The following is a 21526-nucleotide window of genomic DNA, read 5'->3' on the forward strand; positions in this document are numbered from 1 at the left end:
ATGCGTTGAGATTAGCTGCATTTGTCAACGACTGTAAAATAATTTTGTTTTTTTTGTTTTGTTTTTAAATCTGGTCCGCAACAGGCAATCTTGACACAAACGTTTGAGAGAATACAAGCTAAAGTGGATGTAAGGACTGTTTGGAGGACGTGGAGAGAACATAATAAGCAAGCACATTACGAAAACGTGACAGAGGAAAGGTTGTATAACGAATGACTCTGACCAATCACGTTGCTCCAATCCTTAGTGCGTATCTGTGGGTGGATATATTGATAAAGAGAGGACATCTTGAATGTCCCACAAACGTACCAGGTAGTACGAGTTTATACTCAATCTTGAATACGTTGGAGAGTTGGAATATTCCCGATTTGTGCGTTACCCTTTCTGTTTTTATTGGAAACAACCTGGACACTCCTGCGCGTGTGTAGTTTCGGTGAGCTAGCTGCCTTTGACGTATCTTCGCATATAAACACGCGTAAAGGCTTCATCCACGCCTCGCGTATTTGCTTGTGAAAATACCTCGTTTGAACATCGGTCTCGACAACGTTTTTTGGTGATTTTTTTTGCTTATCGTGTGCTCGATTTAACGTCGCTGTTAAGACGAGAGTTGTGCCGTTTCCCTGCACATCCTGTCGCCACATTTTATGTTCACACATGCGGCGGCTACTCGTCAAGAGAACCAAATCAATGGACAAATTCATGGAGCAAGGTTAAGGTCAGACAAACTCTTACGGTGCAAAATCAATAACCGGGCCACCGAGCAAAACACCAGTTCGTGAACGGACTCTGATTATTTAGTTGTGAAAACAAGTTCAGAGGGGCGTTTTTTTGTTGTTACTGGGAATCCCCCTCACGCCCCCCCAGACCAGGGGACACACAAGCAAGACAGACGACATGGTGGTCAACACCATCCACTGGTTCAGGAAGGGACTGCGGCTCCATGACAACCCATCTCTTAAGGACTCCATCCGGGGAGCGGACACTCTGCGCTGCGTCTACATCCTGGACCCCTGGTTCGCAGGCTCCTCCAATGTTGGCATCAGCAGGTGGAGGTAAGGGGGGTGGGGCTGGGTGTCACGCTGCAAGAGCCCACCAGTGTGCCTTCTGTGACTTTTTTGCACTGCAGAGCCCATGTGCAGATCATGTGTGAGCACTACAGAGGTGTGTGTGTGCTGCTCCTTTCACCTTCTGCAGACAGTCCCACTGTCACATCAACTCGCCTGAAGTGATTGTTTGCTACAGTTACTGAGCTTGCTTTATTTGGTGGTATGTGGGGCTTTGTCCGTGGTGCTGAAGTTGCATTAGATGTCTGTTAAATGATTTTTTTTATTTTTCGTATTATGATTTTTTTTAGTCATGCTCTGTAATGGTTTGGCGTTTAGTCTTCATTCAGGCCTTTGAAAATTTATGGTGGAAACAATGATTTTTTAGCATGATGTCTTTGATATGAGTTGCATTCAAATTTGATACAGTATAGCTCTGTGTGTAAAGCCTAAAACGGCATTTGTAGGCTCAAGTCAATCTATGGTGTAAAGTAATTTGTTGGTTAGTACATTGTCTTACATTTGTCTGCAGTATGTGTGTTGAGCCTGTACTGTTTAAGTTAATGTAAATCTATGATCTTTATTGGCATAGTAAATTTCACTTTTTCGTGTCAAGTGGACGGAGGGGGGCACTTCAAGTGACTTCACCCTAGGGCACCACACTGTGTTAATCCGGGCCTGCTTCCAAGGGTTTATTCTGGTTGCTGAATGCATGTTTAGGACGGTCAAGTTTCCAGTAGTAATTTTATCCCTGTATCATGAAGGCGTCTTCATTTCTCTCTTTGTCTCTGTTTCTGTGTGTGACGGCAGCAAGAAGCATTCCGATTCTATCTTTATCACAATCAGCACAAGTAATTCAGTAGCCCTAGGAAATAGTACAAACTGTACTGGAGGATGCAAGATAGTCTATATCTGCAAAGAAAATGCGTAGGAGGGTAAAAACAAACAGAGCAAAGTTTAAGGAGAGCCTGAAATTTCCCTTGCACCTCACTGCTCCGAGAAGATTTTCTTGCAATGATAGAGTGAGTAGATGGCAGAAAGTATTGTTGGCCACATGTTTTGCTACTATACTACTATACTGCCACTATACTGTCCAGTTTTTCTTTCTTTCAGTCCATAATTAATCATTTGGGGATCAAGTTTACTTTTCACCTTCATGTCAGATGTACTGAAAAGGCCACAGGCAGTGAGCACGGTCCCGCACCACCATCATGATGCAAGTCATTTTTCCCGCATTTAACTCTCCTGCTCAGCACTCAATGGAAAGCAGAGGAAATGGGGTCAGTGTGTCATTATGGTCATTACATAATGTTCTTCACTGCTCTGACCTACATTTTTGGCATACACACGCACCCAAGCCCACCCCCCAGCCCACCCACCCTTTTAGCAATAGTCAGCTACACCACCTCATTCACTATTGACTGATATCACCTTGTCTTATGCAACCTCCACTGCTGCAGAAAGAAGTGTGTGTGTTTATGTATTTGTATATGCACGCTGTTCCTGGCTGATCACATAGATCCCCATGGTACAGATTGCCCCTGTTTGAGGTCACCATCACTATTACACCGGGGCCTCTGCCAGCTTTCCAACTGTTCCCCGGCTGTGTATGATAGGGCCTCCTTCGTCATTTGCTGCAGCACTATATATGAACCAGCCAGACTATTTATAGCACTGCTCCTCCTCATCCCCATTTCCCCTCTGTAGTGTCTCAAATAGGGTTGCAAAATTCCGGGAATTTTCAAAGTTGGAAACTTTCCATGGGAATTAACGGGAATTTATGGGAATTAACGGGAATTTATGGGAATAAACGGGAATAAACCAGGAATTTACGAAATTGAAGGTGTGCTCTTAATAGGGAACTTAAATATAGTTGGGGAAAATATATTTTAGCATAATCCTGACTAAAACAACCAGATATCATGCAAGTACAGTTGAATATCTATGCTATTCCTCAATCACATGCACACATAGCACACTGCTTACTGCAGGGCTATTGAGACCACGCCCCCTACACGCACTGTGCATTCCTGTGCATTTTTGTTAATTTTTGAATGGGTTGGGTCGGGGGGATGAGTAATATTTAACTCAACATTCATGTTTTTGTTCTTCAATGAAAGAATTGATTGTTCAATAAAATATTTAACACTTGATAAAGTTCTACTTACAAATAAATCTGTTTTAATTGTATTATTTTGGATGGATGTCTGCTTATAACAAAACAAATATTTATGCTTGGATATGATACCTTTCCATTAAATTACCCTCAATTCCCAGTTAATTCCCATAAATTCCCATTAATTCCCATAAATTCCCATAAATTCCCATAATTCCCATGGAAAGTTTCCAATTTGGAATATTTCCAAAATTCCCCAGCTTAACTTCCCATGGAAATTTACCGGAAACTTTCCGGAAATTTACCGGAAATTTTCCACCCCTTTGCAACCCTAGTCTCAAAACACAACAAATTGATCCGTTCTGTGGGATTGTTGCTGCTGTCTTCAATGTAGCAGGCGTACAAAGTGTAAGTGGCAGTCCATCTGTAGTAACAAGCCTAGGGTGTTGGCTAAATACCTGCGCATGTTTTCTGCATCAGCTGTCCAGATGCCACATTATACTTGATGCGGAAATGAATTTCAGGCTTGCTGGCCGAACTACTTGAATTCTAAAATATCACATGATTGCTTGTGTTGCCTTGTGAAAAAAGTATCTCCTTTTAGTATTTCCTTTTACGGCCCATTGCCTTCATTTACATCTCTTGTGGTCAACACCTTCAAACTGAATGGTTTCGAGAGTAGACTTGCTGAGCTTGTTACAAGCTATGACCAATCAACTGGCTTCTAAATCCTCATATTCCCTCAGTCACATTTGTCGCTCTTTCACTGAAGCCGTTGTTGTTGTTTTGTTGTTCAGAGTTTTTGTCGCCACTGTTCCCAGTGTCCCTAGTCTATAGTTACTTTTTTAATCTTCATGCTCCCCCTGTGGCGCAGACTGTAAATAAATGGGCAGTACGAAGCCACGGCCAGTACACACACATTTGTATGCGGCACTGTGTTCGAGTGTGCTTCTATTTTGGGCTAGTTCAACTTTGTTGTTGGTGTACCGCAGCCTTTAATTGCTCTCCAGACCAAGATGTACTGAAGAGAAAACATTCTGATTCAGATGCAGAGGCACAGCTCGAACTCAGACAGATTTAAAAATGTGTATGAGGTGGCGGGTGACTGGATTATTACACCTGGTACCACTGTCTGCCTGCTGCTTGACAGGAGAATGGATAACAGCAAGAGATTTTCATGTGCTTAGAGTACTTTAGAGGGACATGCTTCAAGAATATCAGCTGAGAAACGTAGCTGGATGTTATCTTTGTGTTGTATCATGAAAGGATTTTTCTTTTCATTAAATGTTAGACCTGTATGAGGCAAAGAACCCCAGGCGTTGTGACAAATAAGGCCGTATTTGTGCACTGAATACTGGAAGCTATTATCCAGTTTGAAAGAATATTATTTGAAGGGTGAAGCCTCTGTCAGTGGTTCTAGCAGGCAGGAGACATTGCAGGATGATCAGCCTATTCAGTTTTGATTCATCAGCATCGATCCCTCTCTCATAACACCTATTCAGGGATCCATTTGTTTAGAAACCGCCTCCTGTATCTCTGACCCCTGCATGTTACACAGCTCAGGAGACTCGTCCCCTCACACACGGCAGGGGTGCAAGGTCAGATTAAGGTTCATAACAAAGAAATTAACTTCCTGGATATTGTTCAGCCATCCACAGTCTAGAAGATGAGGATTTAGGACTGTTTACGCCATGCGTGCGGTTATAACAAATTTAATTTTCCACGGAGGCTTTTGGGGGTTGGTTTCATGGATTTGGATTAAGTATAGGCTATTGCTAGACTTAAAAGATTTGTTCATAGAAACATCCATTGTACAGGAACCATGGCGTTGGCCTGAGCTTAACCTCTGTCTGTGAAACTGGTTCTTTGAGTAAGATCATAATTCCTCACGTGAATATAAGTAGGCCTACAGCTTCTTGAATGCAACGCATGTTTAGGCTTTTACTGGTTTTCAACATTTTACTACTGGATGACTTCGCTTTGAACTAAACAAGTTATGGTGGCCAATGTGTTGAAAAAGATTTCACCACAAGAGGGCTGCCTATTCACATTCAGTGGTTTGAATCCTCTTAAAAAGCATTTGTTCATTTCCCTGCATCTGCATAGATGAAATAGGCCTAATTAAATCATAAAAATGTTCTATCTGACACCAAAGTACTTTGTCTATCTGTACCACATGGTAATCACATGATGGGCTTAACTCCCAGTTTCTTTACATCAGCTCTCTTGGCTTTCTGGTGCTGATACTAGTGAATGGTTATGTTCACAGTCACAGATACCAAACACCATGTGCTACTGCAGTGCAATTTGATGATACTATTATTCTGTAAAACTAGATTGGAGCATACAATTTGATTACTTTAACGTCAATCTCTTTAGAGTAGTTGTTTTTTACACAGTTCTCTAGATAAAATAACATGGACAAAATTATTACAATCACACATCCTCGATGCAATATACCAGATTGTATATCGCATTAGCAATTTCTCAAAATTAAATGTCTATACTTACAATACAATCCAGTGTTTCCTCTGTAATTTTGACTGTTATATTTCAAGATGAGGTTATAGTGCAAACAATCTTTTTTGATCATAAAGAAAATAATTAGAGTACTTTTGGACTACACCTATTTTAGTTTTAAATGATAGTAAGACTAAATTACAATGCTAATTTTAATTTAACATTTTCTAGTTTCCCTGCTGTGGTAGTGCACCACTGCTAAAGGAATACAGAGGAAACACTGCAGTACAACTTTATTTATCCCACATGGGGTAGTTCAAAGTACGCAATTGAAAGTATAAACAATCATTAAAAACAAACAAACAAAGAATACACATATCACATAACACAAAAAGACAGTCACAAAAACGGTCTTTTTGGAACCGGCCTCTAGTGGACATTAGGGGAAGTGCTGCCTGCCGACATTTCCTTATTGGCTTCAAAATACACCTGTGGTTTTGGCCGCTTGGAAGAGACCGGCAGCGGATGCCAATCTTCTTGGCAATAGTCTCGTTTGTTTACAGTAACTCATGTCTCAGTATTAATGTGGTAATGATTTATTGATGTTAAAATGCTACATGTAGCACCTTGGAACAGTTATTGCCATGAGTATGGCTCCAAGCTACGCAAACCTTTTTGTGGGTGGACCAGAGGAACTGGTTTATATGATGCACCAAATAATACTTTTCTCCCTCATGTACTGCAGTAGCATGTGGATGTTATATTGATGATTTTTTTACTACTTGATGCTGATGTTAATTTGTGTGAGTAATTTTGGAGCACTTAAATTTACAGTGAACTATAGCAGTATCCAATTTATCAAGGAGAGTGTGAACTTTCTGCATATCAAGGTCACCAAATTGGGTTGTTTTTAACCTCTTGATTTGCACACCTAACCCACTGATATGAATACCCTTTCGCATGCCAGTACCTTTCATCCAACTGCTGTGAGAATAGAAAGCCTTCCCAAAGGTCATAAATATGAAGACTGAGGAAAATCAGTTTTTGTTCCTAAACAGACCAATAGAATTAACACCCGCCAAGCGTCAAATGCTAGTAAAACATTGTCTTTGGTAGATAAATCAATAAGTGTCTAACCACACTGAACAGTAACTTTTAGAGACGATAACATCTGAATGCCTCAGTTATACACAGTCTTTGGTCGTTGCCTGTTCTCAGTTTGTATTCTGCTGCACTTCATGATAAAGTACAAACTTGGCCCATTGTATAAGTGAGTGAGCAAGTTTTAAATTAACACATAGACCTAGTAGTTGACTAATCAAATAACAAAAATGGATAGACAAATTGTGAAATGTTGTTTTCCAATTAAGCAAGTTCATCTGTACAACAAGTGAAACTTTGTTGCCTGGTGGCATGTCCAACAGTTCAGAGTGAATTCAGAATATCTCAGTAATGGAAAAACAGTCTGAGGCATTGACTCTCATCAAAGTAAGAATCTCACAGGACTCTCTAAGCCAACCACTATCTGAAATGTCGCTACTGTCCCTTAAAGCAAAGTAGGAAGGGGAATTTTGTTAGACTCTCCTGTGGAAGTGTTAAGCATGTGACTTTTAGATTAGTGACACTTATGATTAGTAGTCTTATGATTGCACCGTGTCTGTAGCTATGATCTTTGGCAACAGGTTTTTATCTTAAAGTTTTAATTTGATTTGTCCTGTAAAATCAACTAATTGATAATGCTCTCTGTTGTTGGGTTCCAGGTTTTTGCTGCAGTGCTTGGAGGACTTGGACGCCAGCCTGCGCAAGCTCAACTCCCGTCTTTTTGTGATCAGAGGCCAGCCCACAGACGTCTTCCCTCGCCTTTTTAAGGTAAGAGACAGAATGAGTAGAGGAGGCAGTCTTACCGTGCTTCAGATGTGGTGACCGGTCGTTGACTTCTGTGCAGCGCTTTGACCCAGAGTGTGTTTTAGTCATGCTTGCCCCTTACAATATCCGGGCAGAGTCCTAACATTTATTGACACTAACAGAGTCAGTAAAGAGAGTCATCGTCACTACAGTCTTACAGAACATGATCCATCACACTTTAAACACAAATAAAATTGGCTCCCTCCTTGTGTCTTGCACACATTTACAGGTAGTGGTCAGTCTTTACATGGGACCACTTGCATATGTATAATCTGTGGTGGTTTGATTTTGATGGGGCAAGATCACTTTGTGGTCCATGATATTTAGAAAAGGAAATATGATTAGGAAGGAAATAAGAAAATAAATAATATTTACCATTGTGTGTGTCTGTGTCTGTATCTTTGCTCCCCAGGAGTGGAAGATCAGCCGCTTGTCTTATGAGTACGACTCAGAGCCATTTGGCAAGGAACGGGATGCTGCCATCCAGAAACTAGCCAGTGAGGCTGGGGTAGAAGTCATGGGGCGGATCTCACACACCCTCTATGATCTGGACAAGTGAGTGACTAGATGAATTTATGCAAATGTCCCATGCTACTGAGTACTGAACCAGTTTGAAAAGTTGTGCTGACTCCCTTTTGTCCCCTTTTCATCCACCAAGGATCATAGAACTAAACGGTGGTCAGCCTCCTCTTACGTACAAGCGCTTCCAGGCCCTCATCAGCCATATGGACGCCGTGGAAACGCCCGCAGAGACCATCACGTCTGAGGTCATGAGGAAATGTGCCACACCCATCGGTGAGGACCATGACGACAAGTTCGGTGTTCCCTCCCTGGAAGAGCTTGGTGAGTTGCTTTTTTGAGTGTGTGCACGCACGTAAGCTGTCTTTGTGTATGTGCACACATGCTATCCAGGATATCTCAGGAACACAGTCAATGCTAAATATGTGTTTTGACTGTACACTTGTGTGTTTTTGTGTTTTCCAGGGTTTGAGACAGAGGGCCTGTCCACAGCAGTGTGGCCGGGCGGAGAGACAGAAGCCCTCACCAGGCTGGAGAGGCATCTGGAGAGGAAGGTAAGGAGACAGTACTGTAATACTGTGATACTGTAAATTATATTCACTCAATGAAAAACGAGTACACTTGTATAATTTGGCTTTAGCTGGCAACCTAATACATTTTCAAGACAACTGAACATAATATGGGACATCATTTTTTGGCCAGTTGTCAATTCCTCTTCCAATTTTTTGTTTTATTTTATTGTTACTGGTTGTTTCTTCAATTTTTGTGACTCAACAGTTCATATCCTATTTGATGTCTTTGATTTATTCATATGCAGATTGTTTTGTTTTATACCAGAAAACCAATGGGAGTGTTAGACATGTTGCAGGGTTTTGGGTGTGTAAGGAATAGTGCGTACCAATGGACTCAGTCGGAATCAGAATCTGTGTATTTTAATATGAAGGTGGACGCATCTTGTCCAAGTCAAGGTCTGAATCGGGCCCTAGCTCATTAGTCTGAGCAGTCTAGATGCTGATATGTTAGTGACAGCTGTTTGTCTTTCTTTCTACAGGCGTGGGTGGCTAACTTTGAGCGTCCCCGTATGAACGCGAACTCCCTGCTGGCCAGTCCCACGGGCCTCAGCCCCTACCTACGCTTTGGATGTCTCTCCTGTCGCCTCTTCTACTTCAAACTCACCGACCTGTACAGGAAGGTATGAATGACCACAGACATTAAATAATTAAAGCAATGTGTATTTCAAATGAGCCTGTATTTTGCCTCAAGATGTTTTTTCTTCTTACTGATACAGTTAAACTTTGTTTTAATTTAACAGTTTATTCTGTTAATTTGAGATGCAAAAGATATGCTTAAGTTTTTAATGTGGATACCACAAAGGAACATTTACGTCATAGATTTTTTATTCCACTTAATTTTTTACAAGGACATGCAATTACTTTAAAATTGAATGACATTTTCTCTTCTGTGAAGCTACTGTGTTCTGCCAGTTTCAGTTTCACTTTGCTTTGACATCTGACATGTTATACACTGCTTTTTATAACCAGATTTTACAACTGGGGAAATTCTCTGATATATAGATGCGCCATCAGTACATTCAATACCAAACCAAATAATAGTAATTTACTTTACCTTATTGTAATAATTTATTGTTGAACTCAAGTTGATTCACCAGAACACATTCCAATTTCCATTGACAGAATGCAATGCAGTGACCTAGAATAAAATACTACTGTGTCACTCACATTTTTCATTGCAGTTCAATTTAACATTAGCCTTAGGCCTTTTTTCCTATTTTGTATGTTTGTTATTGTAAATTGGGCCAAACCCCTTGAACTGACAACAAAATAATGTACAATTCACATGCCTGTCTGTCTTTTGAATTTTAGAAATAGGATACTTGTCAGTTTTTGTGCCGTGATCCATTGATCGTTTAGCACAACACAGTCCAGAATGCACAAGATAAACTTCACGTGCAACTCTAAAATCTTTTTTGCATGTATTCTCATCCCAGGTCAAGAAGAACAGCACCCCGCCTCTCTCCCTGTACGGCCAGCTGCTGTGGAGGGAGTTCTTCTACACGACCGCCACCAACAACCCCTGCTTCGACAAGATGGAGGGAAACCCCGTGTGCGTCCAGATCCCCTGGGACAGGAACCCCGAGGCACTGGCCAAGTGGGCCGAGGGGCGGACGGGCTTCCCCTGGATAGATGCCATCATGACCCAGCTGAGGCAGGAGGGGTGGATCCATCACTTGGCGAGACACGCTGTGGCCTGCTTCGTCACCAGGGGAGACCTGTGGATCAGCTGGGAGGAAGGCATGAAGGTGAGGATGGAGCAATGGGATAGAGGAGGGTGATGAGAGAGGGAGGGGAAGGTGAGGAATGAAAGGAAGCAAAGCAAGTTGCAGCCAGTTTTCCTCATAAGACGAGATTTGTGGATTTACAGTACTGTGCAAAAGTCTTAGGCGCCCTAGATTTTTTTATACAAAGTTTGTCTTAGATGTTTATTAGTTTTCTGCATTAGTGTGTCAGTAGACTGCTCTTTATAGTAATTTTTTTCATTTAGAAACTATTTCATTATTTTTGAAAGCATCTTCGCCCTACAGAGTTTTTTTTTTTTACATGTGCCTAAGACTTTTGCACAGTACTGTACATTCAGAGGAGGGCATGGAGGTGAGCAGGACAGGATGGAGGATTGAGTGGGAAGACGGAAGAAAAGTCTAGCTAAAAAAAGAAGAAAAGCTAAATGTTCTCTGACCTGTCCATTAACCAGGTGAAATGTGTGGGGAAGCTGTATGAGAAAGATGAAAACTGCATGGGTATATTTTCATGGCCCAAAGAGAAGGAAACGCACAAACCAGTGTTCTGAATCATACAGAACTTCTGTATTTTTTTTAAGACCAGATTTACACAGAATTGTCATCCCTCACCAATAGAAAAGTTAGAATAAGTGAATGCAGGCAGCTGGATACCGTCCTGTAGCTCCCTGCTGTGATTAACATTTCTACCATGCAGTGTATCTTACTCTCCCATGTGTGTGTTTGTGTGGTTTCTGTAGGTGTTTGAGGAGCTGCTGCTGGATGCGGACTGGAGCGTAAACGCCGGCAGCTGGATGTGGCTCTCATGCAGCTCCTTCTTCCAGCAGTTTTTCCACTGCTACTGCCCCGTGGGGTTCGGCCGACGCACAGACCCCAACGGAGACTACATACGGTGAGGCTCGGCACTTCGATCACATGGATGTCACATTGCACTGTCCTTTCACAAGCTGATATTGGTGTAAAGATTAACCTTTGTCCCCCAGTAGCCATTTCAAATTGGGAAACAATTTGCTGTGGTTTCATCAGGATTTCAAAAATATCAACAAATTGTGGTTTCTTTCACTGTTGCAGTATTAGTGATAGTGTAGCCCAAACTGCGTCACACAGCTGAGATCCTGCTGCCAAAATTAATGAAAGAGGAAGTTTGGTCATTGAATGTGATCATGCAGTAATTGGTAAATGACGACATGGTGAAATTCAGTGACCTAATTTCCAGTCTCATTGTTAAAAGTGGTTGTACACTGGGTTGTTTATCATGGAACATCTGTAACATCCAAAACAAACAAGCATGTCACGTAATCCTTTAGTGCGCTGCGTTAATCTTGCTCTACTTCATCTTCCTGCATGTTCCACTTCTGTTTCTCTTATATCCTTTTCTCTCTGTGCTCCCAGGCGTTATCTGCCCATACTGAGGGGCTTCCCTGCCAAATACATCTATGATCCCTGGAACGCCCCGGAGGAAGTGCAGAGGGCAGCCAAGTGTATCGTCGGAGTCCACTACCCCAAGCCCATGGTGAACCACGCTGAGGCCAGCCGCCTCAACATCGAGCGGATGAAGCAGATTTACCAGCAGCTCTCCTGCTACAGAGGACTGGGTAGGGACATGACCCAGATACTAATATCCTTGAAATTATTTCCCAATTTCCTGCTTCTCAAACAATATCCACGTGAAATCCATGTTAACTTCTCGGGGTTACACCACAACCTAAAGCCTCAGCTAGATGCTAGCAGTGTGTTTTACTATTCATAGCTATCAGGTAGTGTGGTGTTAGTTTTTTAAAGTGATTGTCAGATGTTTCTTCTTGTTTTGAGAGTAGAAAATTGCAATGCATGTTTTGGGTCTCTAGTAATTATCATGCAGACATTGCATCATTATCATGTCAAAGAAGAAATCAAACTCATCCTTTAACAAACAAGTATGGTCTTGGGGGAGGAAATTACAACTTTCTGGTTACTTTACAGGGCTGTTGGCAACAGTTCCAGCCAATCCCAGCAATGGTGGAAATGGAAGTAATGTTGGAGTGAACCCAGGGACCGGGCCGGGGGTTTCCACTGAAGACCACTCCATGCAAGAGGGAACCTCTCATACAGGTAGATTAATTGATTGGTTGACATGTCATAGGCTCAACCACGTTTTTTTTCCACTGTATCACACACTTTTCTGATTGTGCACAACAGACAAGATACAGGCATTTCAGTCCATTGAATCATTTCTTCAGTTTGTCAACCTACATCCTATTGGGAGATGTAATTGCTTTAATATTTAAATGTTGCCAGGAATTCTAAATGAATCCCATCACTCTTGGCCTACATAAAGGCATATTGGCTCAAAATCGTTTTATTTTCACTGTATATCATACAGTGAAATTTTCAGTATTATCTAAAATTGGTACACTCAAGAGGAAAAGATGTATACATATGAGCCTTTTCCAGTTGGCAATGTAACAATCTGTGTAGTATTAGATCCAGCATCTTTGATATCCCCATATCCCTTGCTGTAGGCAGCTCAGAGCAGTTCACTGAATAAATGGCTCTAATATACAACACAACTCAACTGCTTTTGTTCCACCACAGTAATTACACAGGCCAGCGATATCAAAAGTGCTTCACCTGATACCAGGTGTTGTCAAACTGGTTTCTGCATTGCAAAGGAAAGTAGGAGGTTCACAGGTGTCAACTTTACTTTCAAAATGAAAGTTGTTGAACACCAAAGTATTCTGACGTAATCTCCTTTGTAAAATCCCTTTTGTTGTCTGTTTTAATGCAGGCAGAGGACTGTCCACTCAGAAGCGTCGTCGAGAAGAGCCCGTGCCCGACAACGGCTCTAAAGCCCGGAGACAGAGCAATTAGCAGGAGAAAAGCAGAATGAAAAGGGGCCTCTCAGTCCCCCGCTCCGTCTCCACCATCCTGATAGCAGCCCTGCCCTGACACAGTAATAACTAACTAACAACCATAGAGTAGATGGAAATTGGGAGGAGGCGTGTCCAGCTACTCTATCAGCTGTCTCTCTCTCTGTCCAATAATGTGTCCTTCAGTCAGCTGGGTCTTTGTCTCCGCATCGGGCCACATAAGTAGAGAACTGAACTTCTTGCTACTAACCTGAATGCTTCGACGTCTGAACCATGTTTGAAAATGTGCGGGTCTGGAATGGCGACATTCCTCAGGTGTGGATCAGGAGATGAAATGAGGCAGTAGCTGGTGAGGATCCCTTGTGTACAGCTGACACCTTTACCCATCGTTAACACTGAGATCGGCGGCCCAAATAGAAACAAGGTTGGATCTTATTCCTCAAACAAGCCTCTCAGTTATTCATATCAAGAACATGGAGGTGCACTCTCATAAATGTACATAACTTTGTATATTCAACTTTGTATATTCAACAAATGTTTTTTTTCCCCAAAACTTTTAGGACACAAATGTCTAATGTACAATAGTAATGGGGAAATTAGGAAGCAGCAAGACTGTCAGGTTTTGGTGATAGAGACGTCCTTACCAAGGCCATCTTACATTTTGTAAACATTTATTCTTTTTAATTTCCAACTTTTGTATATTTTGTCATGGGGTTTCATAACCTCCTTTGTAAATAATAAACGCGAGTCACCAAAACTCAGTTGTACTGTGAATGCATGTGCTTTTCTCTCCCATGTGATCGTAAATCTATTATTTTTGTATAAAGAATGACCAAATTGTAACTGTTATAAATTGGCAATAAAGGACACAAACATTATTATATCCTATGGTTTTATGTTTTATTGTTATATTTGTTTGTGTTTGATACAGTATAATGGCAAGAGATTTCAATTCCTCATCTACCCCCTTACAAAAAAGAATTATAGCTGCTGCGCAGTGGTGAGTCCAGGCCGGGCATTTTGAGGAGGTAGAGGAAGAAGAGGAAGAAGAGAAGGTAGGTCCATCAGTAGACCTGTCCGGACCAAAGTTATCATTAAACCTTTAAGTATCTTTGAAATCATGAGTCTCTAAGCCACACAGCACAATGCCTGAGTAGACATAAGCATGTTCATTCTGCAGCACCCGGGGCTCAAACTCACAACCTTTGCCACCAATGGCAAGTTGTGATCGTGTTGAGCTACCTGAGAAGTGGGATAGTTAGAGGAGGCTTCACACTAGAACTTTGCCAACCACCAGGGTGCAGGATAACAGCTGTCCATGCATTTACAGGCAGATTTCAAACTAGTGTCAAATATTCAGTATTCAAGACAAAATTCTGAGAATTTGCATACTTCATCTAGACAAGATTGATTGCTCCATAAGCCAAAAACTGATGTTTAAATATGCTCTATTTCCATTGACTGCAATAGTTTACATGAGGGCAGAATTCAAAATACTGTCAAAAATTCAGTTTTTGAGATAAAATTCTGAAATTTTACTTCATCTATCATGACTGGAAAATGTTGTCATTTATTTTCATGAACATTGGAGATTTATTTAGCGAGAATGTGCAGTAGCTGTTTACAGTACTGTTTACAGTAAAATATTTTGATGCATTGTGGGCTCAATTTTTCTAATTCAAAAATCTGGCTGGATCGTTTGTGGAGGACAGTCTGGAGATGCAGTGTAGCAAGTTTGGTGTCAATTGAACAAAAGAAATGTGGGAGGAGATAGGTTTAATTAGTTTTACAGTTTTTGAGAAAAACAGTGATGGACTTCATAATTTGCACTAGGTTGAAGTTTACAAAAGTTGCTTCACACTTGGGCCTGCATTGAGGTTGAAGTTGCAAAGCTGTAGCACATACGGCTGATTTTTAATGAATTTTCAAAGTTTAGAAAAAGTTTAGACCATGGGATAGGTGGGTTGGGTCACTTCAATCTGTGTCCCATGATGGTTCAGAGGCTTTTCCTCCCTGCCATGAATACAATTCTGGGGTAACAATGAATCTGTCCTTTTTGGTATGAAAATGGTCAAATTTAAAGATAGGCTACTGCACAAAATATCGGCTATCGACGATTTCATTCTAAAAGTATTGATACACAAACCTTCAAATCATGTTCTGGCCACTTTAGGTCCAACATATATACTAAAGAAATGATATAGTAATACCACGATAAAAAAACGATCAAAACTACCAAGTAGGCTACCACAGACTAACTCCCCATAGGATCCTACTGCGTGGACACTGTAGTGAATAGGAATAACAATAATAAGAATAAGAATAAGAACTTTATTTATATAGCACCTTTAAAAACTGAGTTTACAAAGTTGACAGTCAAAATAAATGCAGAAAATGAATTTAAACGAACAGTGGTGAACAGGAATTAAATTCAGACAGGAGGAGTTGGAAAAGAGCAACATTCAAGTAAATAGTAGGATAACCGGAAGATGAAAACCAAAATAAACACTATAAGGATAAAATAAAGGTAAGATGAAAAAGACGACATCACATAAGCAAGTCTAACCCTAGCTGCTGGACTCGAGAGAGCAGGAGGAAGTAGGAGCAACAGGTAGGACGAAAATCCAAGTTGGCTTGTGTACTGATCTAAATATTTCGTAATCATTGGAGGACGGCCCACTGTGTGTCAGTCAAGTTGCTCTCAGCTCACACACATCAGATCCAGATGTGTCACGCATGACGGCCGTCAGGATCAGGATTTCACGCGGAGTTTGGAGAAGCTTTTGGGGCTTTGAAGCGCATCGACACCTCAACACAGTGGACAACAATTCACTTATTATTGGCAAGGATGTGCCGAAATGATCCGCATCCTGTCCAATAGCGACTGCGGCTCGGTGGGCGTTATAAACCCGACTACATCCCGATCCTGATCCTAGTCTCGTCTCGGTTTGGTTGATCTGTTGGAAATGAATCGGGACAAAGTCCAGAAGAAACCTGTCCGGCTCATTGCAGCAGCTTGTAACGACATGGGGATCGGAAAGGATGGACATCTGCCCTGGCAGTTACCGTAAGAGTAAAATCATTCATGGATAGTTGCCTGAAGTCTGGTCTTAATTGAGTTCATACAGGAGGCTGAGTCAAAAATACCAATATTGTTACAATATTATGCCTGTAATTGTAGTTTATAGTGACCTTATCGTTCTTCATGGTATTTTTTATTTAATTATCTATCTTGTATCACTGTAATATTGTATCTAATGTTCATATAGGGATGTGAAGTGTGTCTGGTTCTCAATCAAGAGTGAGTTTATAGTGACTTTCTCATAGGCCTACTTTAATCTCCTATGGCATCACTTTAATATTCCTATAGCTCTGTATAATATTCCCATGCTCCGTTGTAAACTTTGTTATTGACACGCTGCTATTAAGTTTATCATTAGTAGTAGTAGGAGGAGGAGTGTTATAGGGTCTTATAGTTGTGCTTTCATATTTATGTAGAGTCCTTCTAAAATGTACTGTTAGGCTACTATATTTCTTTTTCCATGTGGAAAATAGCCCAAGAGAAGCAGCCTAAATGAAAGTCAGAATAAGCGAGTTCATCTGCCGCTGATTTTTCTGTCTATTCAATATTAAAAATGTCACTTTCACAGGTCTGAATTCCAGTTCTTTCTGCGCAATGTCACAGGAGTGTCCCGACCAGGTAATCCTCAACATCCAAGTTCTACTGTACCAAGAAGAAGAGCTGGTGGAGGCTTTCTGCTGTTGTCTGTTCACTCTGTAATACAGTGTGTGCCATCAGATGTGGTAGAGAGCTGATGAGGAGTTTTGTTTCAAACCGTCTTCTGCAGGAAAGATGAACATGCTGGTGTGGGGCAAACTGTGTTGGTACTCCAACCCAGACTGTCTATTTCCAATGGCCAATACTCTGCATGTGGTTCTGAGTAAGACGCTCAGGTGAGCTGGCTCTCTCTCTCTCTCTCTCTCTCTCTCTCTCTCTCTCTGTCTCTCTCTCTCTCTCTCTCTCTCTCTCTCTCTCTCTCTCACACACACACACACACAACAAGGAACTCTATATCATAACTCTAGCTCCATATCATAAAATACTTTGCATCAACAAAGAGCATGTCACTATGTCACTATACAAGATAAAATGAATCATGTGCAAGACTATAGTAGGATAGTCAACAGTCCAGGGAGACATGAGAATTTATTGGATTATCCACCTGTCTCTCTCTGAACCTTCATCTTTATATCTACCGTTCTCTGACTTGATCACGTTCCCGACAACAAACATAGAATTTCTCTACAAGGTGAGCAGTGTGGATTCTTAACTGAAGGTGCATTAATAATGAACTATCCTCAACAGGGAATCATTCCCTCATGCCACTGTCCACACTGAATGAATAACCAGGTTGATGTAGATAGAGCTGTGACCGGCGGCACTGTTGTTTGGTATCAAAACTCTGCGGCTCACATGGATCCATTTAAAGGCCACTCTGCTGCTCAGCAGAGCTTAATGCTCTACTTAAACTTTTAACAAGCAGCTCCATGGATATGAAACCGCTTGTCAGTCAGACTATATTCCTCAGAGAGGGTGTAATATCCCTTGGGATGATAGTAAAAAAAGAAAAATACATTTATCGATAGTGACGTTTTGTGTGTGTGTGTGTGTGTGTGTGGTTATGTTTTGGGGCTGTGTGTGGGGTTTATGGGCTGTGTTGGTGACATCTCTCCTCCTCCAGAGCTGCTCCAGATCGTGCCCACTTCCTGTGTCAGGACTTTGAGAGCGCTGTCCGCCTGGCCGCACAGCCGCCCCTCGCCGACCTGATAGAGACCATCTGGGTCGTCGGCGGGGCGCAGGTGTACCAGGTAACATGGTGGAAACCATTCAGAGAAGACAAGATGAGACAAGGCAGAGGGAAATTTAAAGCTGCACTAGGCAAGATCTATCCAGTGAAAGCTGGACTCACCATTACTGTAGATCCTGTGGTTGAATGATTTTCATTCATTCATTCATTCATTCATGCAATTATTTATTCATTCATTCAGTCAGTCAGTCAGTCAGTCAGTCATTCAGTCATTCATTCATTCAACCTTTATTTAATTTAGACACACTGAGGGGCTGAAACCGTCTTTTTCATTTGGAACTGCCAACAAGTGAAATGTCCTAGTGCAGCTTTAATCCTTCTGTTTTAATATTTTGCTGTATTATAACATTACACATAAGCCTCTGTAAATTTTTCTAGGCACAATATACTGTATCTGACCTACAACCACTGTTGCCTCTTCTTCATGATCAGGACGCCTTGCTGCACCCGTGGTGTGACTTGGTTTACCTGACGGACGTCATGGCCGACTTTGACTGCGACGTTTTCTTCCCTCAGTTTGACAGAAGAGTCTTTAAAATGCAACACAGGTACATTTTTATTAGCGCAGGCTTTCCTCACCTCAAGGCTGTGGCCTTATGTCTGAACCCCCTGAAATGAAAATCAAAACAAGTGTTACTGTACTGGATAGTTATTTTGAAACAGCTACTAACTGTTGATCTTGAACAGCTCACAGGATCCGCCTCAACGTTGTGCCATGGGAAAGTGATTTTTGCTCTTTGTCACAAAGTAAACATCCATGTCATGTGGCAGACAGAGTTGTCATTTGTTTAAATAGATTACATTAATGGAGCAACACTGTGGAGCACTGCCTAAGACAACTCTCCCCATGAGGGATAATAAAGTTTATCTTATCTTAAAAGAATTTGCTGACCTTAACATTGCTGGTTGCTGTTATGTTAGTATGCAGTTAATGTTGCTTCCCTTAAAGCTAAGTTTGTATTTTACAAAATTGCGTTCACTGAAAGTAGCTTGTGACATTATTTTTGCATTACAAAAACCAAAAAGTATAAGAAATGCAATCAAATAAAGATAGTAGCAGTAGCTTAAATTATATCAGTTCAGACAAATCATGAAACAAATGGAAACTGATTTTGTTTTCCCTCTATGCTGCATCCTCACACAGCCGCTTCTCAGTCTTTGAATTGTTTTAGGTTTTATAATCTATCTATCATCTGATGAACCCACAACACCTTTTTTGTTTCCAAATAAGGTTTCCTGGTGTACCGAGTGAAGTTCAAGAGGAGAACGGCATCAAGTACAAATTCCAAGTATTCAAGAAAGAGATTTGTGAAGAAGAGGAAACGACAAGCTGAGGAAATCAAGAAGCTATCAGAAAACTGTCTGCTGGTGTCACTCCAGTGCCTTTTCCCTCCTCCTGTCAGCATTCCACATTTACTGCAGAATCAACTCCTGGATAGAAAGTAGAGGCTTGCTGCTTCAACCCAAACCCACAATGAGAGTGTTTTGACTGAATGGCTGCTGTATTTTTAAATGAAAGGAAAGCTGAAGACTTGTTAACACTCTTAACGTGATCATACATTATTTCAGCCAATGTAAATGACCTTATATTCTTTGTAAACCATGAAAGAAATGTGAAACACTGTGAGCACAGACACTTTAACGGCAGCCCAACCTTTCTACAGATAGGTGATCTACAGTATTTTCCCAATCACTGCCATTTGGTAGGATATTATGACCAATATTAGAAGAAAGACCCTATAATCTTTCACCCTTATAGCTCTCCAGAGATGTTTAGTTGGTTTCTGAGTATACTTTTGCACAATTACATAACAAATCAACAGAGTAACCATAGCAGCCCATTGACCAGAAGTAGGTGTTAGTCATATGTCTTTGGATACAGGTGTGTGTACTTGGCTGTCACCTTGTCTCCTGTCAGTGCTTCACATCTTGTCCTCCTCCTCAGTAATATTGTGTCTGGACCAAAGCACCAATATGCCTCTCGGTGAGTCAGTCAGCAGCCGGCGTCACCGACTCACCGGGGATCTGCTGCCGTCCCAGCCCACACAACAGATGCCGGTTTAGAGACTAACGGGTGAATTATAGCACCGGTTCGCCTCCTAAAGCTGCATGCTGGAGTGGAGTCACTTTGATAAACAGCTGAATCTGTTCACCGTGAGGTACGTGTTGCTGTTCAGGCCGGTCGATGGAGGAATGTTACATGGTGTGATGTGGCTGGGTGAAAATGGTTCTTTATTGTCTCAAATTGTGTTGTGATTCATAAAGCTGTCAACACATTTTCATTAGTGGAGCTTATCAAAAACAAAAGGCATTTCATGAAAATAAATAGATGTTATGTTTTACTGATTGGAGATTCATTTGTGAATTTATTTTTCATTGTGAAAAGAATTATGGTCACACAAATCATCTGTTTGGTTGTATCTTCTTGCACTGTGCTGCATGTGATGCCTTGAGCCACTAGATGGAGATATAAGAGCAAGACAAGGTGCAGCAGGCCTACATCATGCTGCTGGTAACTGATGACCGGTCTCTCTGGAGAGAGATGCAAGGTTTGATTTTACCACCAGCTGCCAGCCAAAGACATTTTTGATTTGTAAGTTTGATTCAATTTCACATTTTCTCTGTTCGCTGTCTTGGAAATTTCTGAATCCACTGGCTACTAAATGTAATAACAGTCATCTTTATTTGTATATCACTTTTCAAAACACAGCTACAAAGTGCTTTACAGAGGGATAAATGAAAAGCAAAAACATTAACTCAACAGTAAAAAGATCAATGTAAGAAAATCTAGAAACATAAAGGCACAAAGGAGAGGTCAGGAACAATTAAAGATCAGAGTAATAAAATTAAAGAACGATAAAAGGCTGTTACATCAAAGTTAGTCTGTAACAGTGAGTTTTAAGAAGTGATTTAAAAGATGACACAGGTCGTTTCACAGTCCAGGAGCGCTGATGACGAAGGCCAGATCACCTCATGTGATCTGGCCCTACAGATACAGCTTGTTGCCAGGCCCATCTGTGCCAAATGATCAGTAAATTCTTAAATCAATTCTGAATCTGATAGAAAAGGAGTGTAAAGATGCCACAAATGGGGTGATATTATCTATAATGTGACCCTCCAAATGAAATTGTACGTTTCAAAATTTTGATCTTCAATCAGTGTGTAATACGCAAATGTAAATATAAGGAAAGACCCACCACAACAGTCCAAAACAAGGGGTTCAAGATGTTTTGAAAGGCTGAAAATGATTGATGGCTTGGCACTAATGTGTATGACAACTAAATGTGCATTTTAAATGTATTTTAATGTAACGGGAGGTTTTCCCTCTACATTGTTTGGAAACACTGAGGTAGAAAAAGAATTTAAAAAGAACATTCTTTGAGTTATGATGAATATTAAAGTTGCAAAAAGCTTATTTTACATTTACATTTACTGCTCTTGAAGAATACATA

At 41.1% G+C, this 21526-nt stretch overlaps 2 protein-coding genes across 2 annotated transcripts; both read left to right on the forward strand.

The window, feature by feature from the left end:
* The first annotated feature begins 247 nt into the window (after nt 1–247).
* Nucleotides 248–14089, forward strand: LOC139648613 (cryptochrome-1-like). Its single transcript, XM_071524789.1, has 11 exons — nt 248–1052; nt 7380–7488; nt 7937–8079; nt 8183–8367; nt 8509–8597; nt 9095–9235; nt 10052–10363; nt 11098–11249; nt 11750–11952; nt 12320–12448; nt 13125–14089. Exons 1-11 carry the CDS (start codon nt 895–897, stop codon nt 13205–13207), a joined length of 1704 nt encoding a protein of 567 aa, XP_071380890.1. The 5' UTR covers nt 248–894; the 3' UTR covers nt 13208–14089.
* A 1873-nt stretch (nt 14090–15962) lies between these two features.
* LOC139648611 (dihydrofolate reductase-like) lies at nt 15963–20341 on the forward strand. Its single transcript, XM_071524786.1, has 6 exons — nt 15963–16273; nt 16857–16906; nt 17055–17160; nt 17949–18075; nt 18507–18622; nt 19306–20341. Exons 1-6 carry the CDS (start codon nt 16173–16175, stop codon nt 19406–19408), a joined length of 603 nt encoding a protein of 200 aa, XP_071380887.1. The 5' UTR covers nt 15963–16172; the 3' UTR covers nt 19409–20341.
* The last annotated feature ends 1185 nt before the right edge of the window (nt 20342–21526 follow it).

The sequence above is a fragment of the Centroberyx affinis genome, unplaced genomic scaffold (assembly GCF_046629955.1).
Source record: "Centroberyx affinis isolate AG114_WGS23_722 - 3 ecotype Tasmania unplaced genomic scaffold, CSIRO-AGI_Caff_v1 ptg001232l_1, whole genome shotgun sequence".
NCBI lineage: Eukaryota > Metazoa > Chordata > Actinopteri > Beryciformes > Berycidae > Centroberyx > Centroberyx affinis.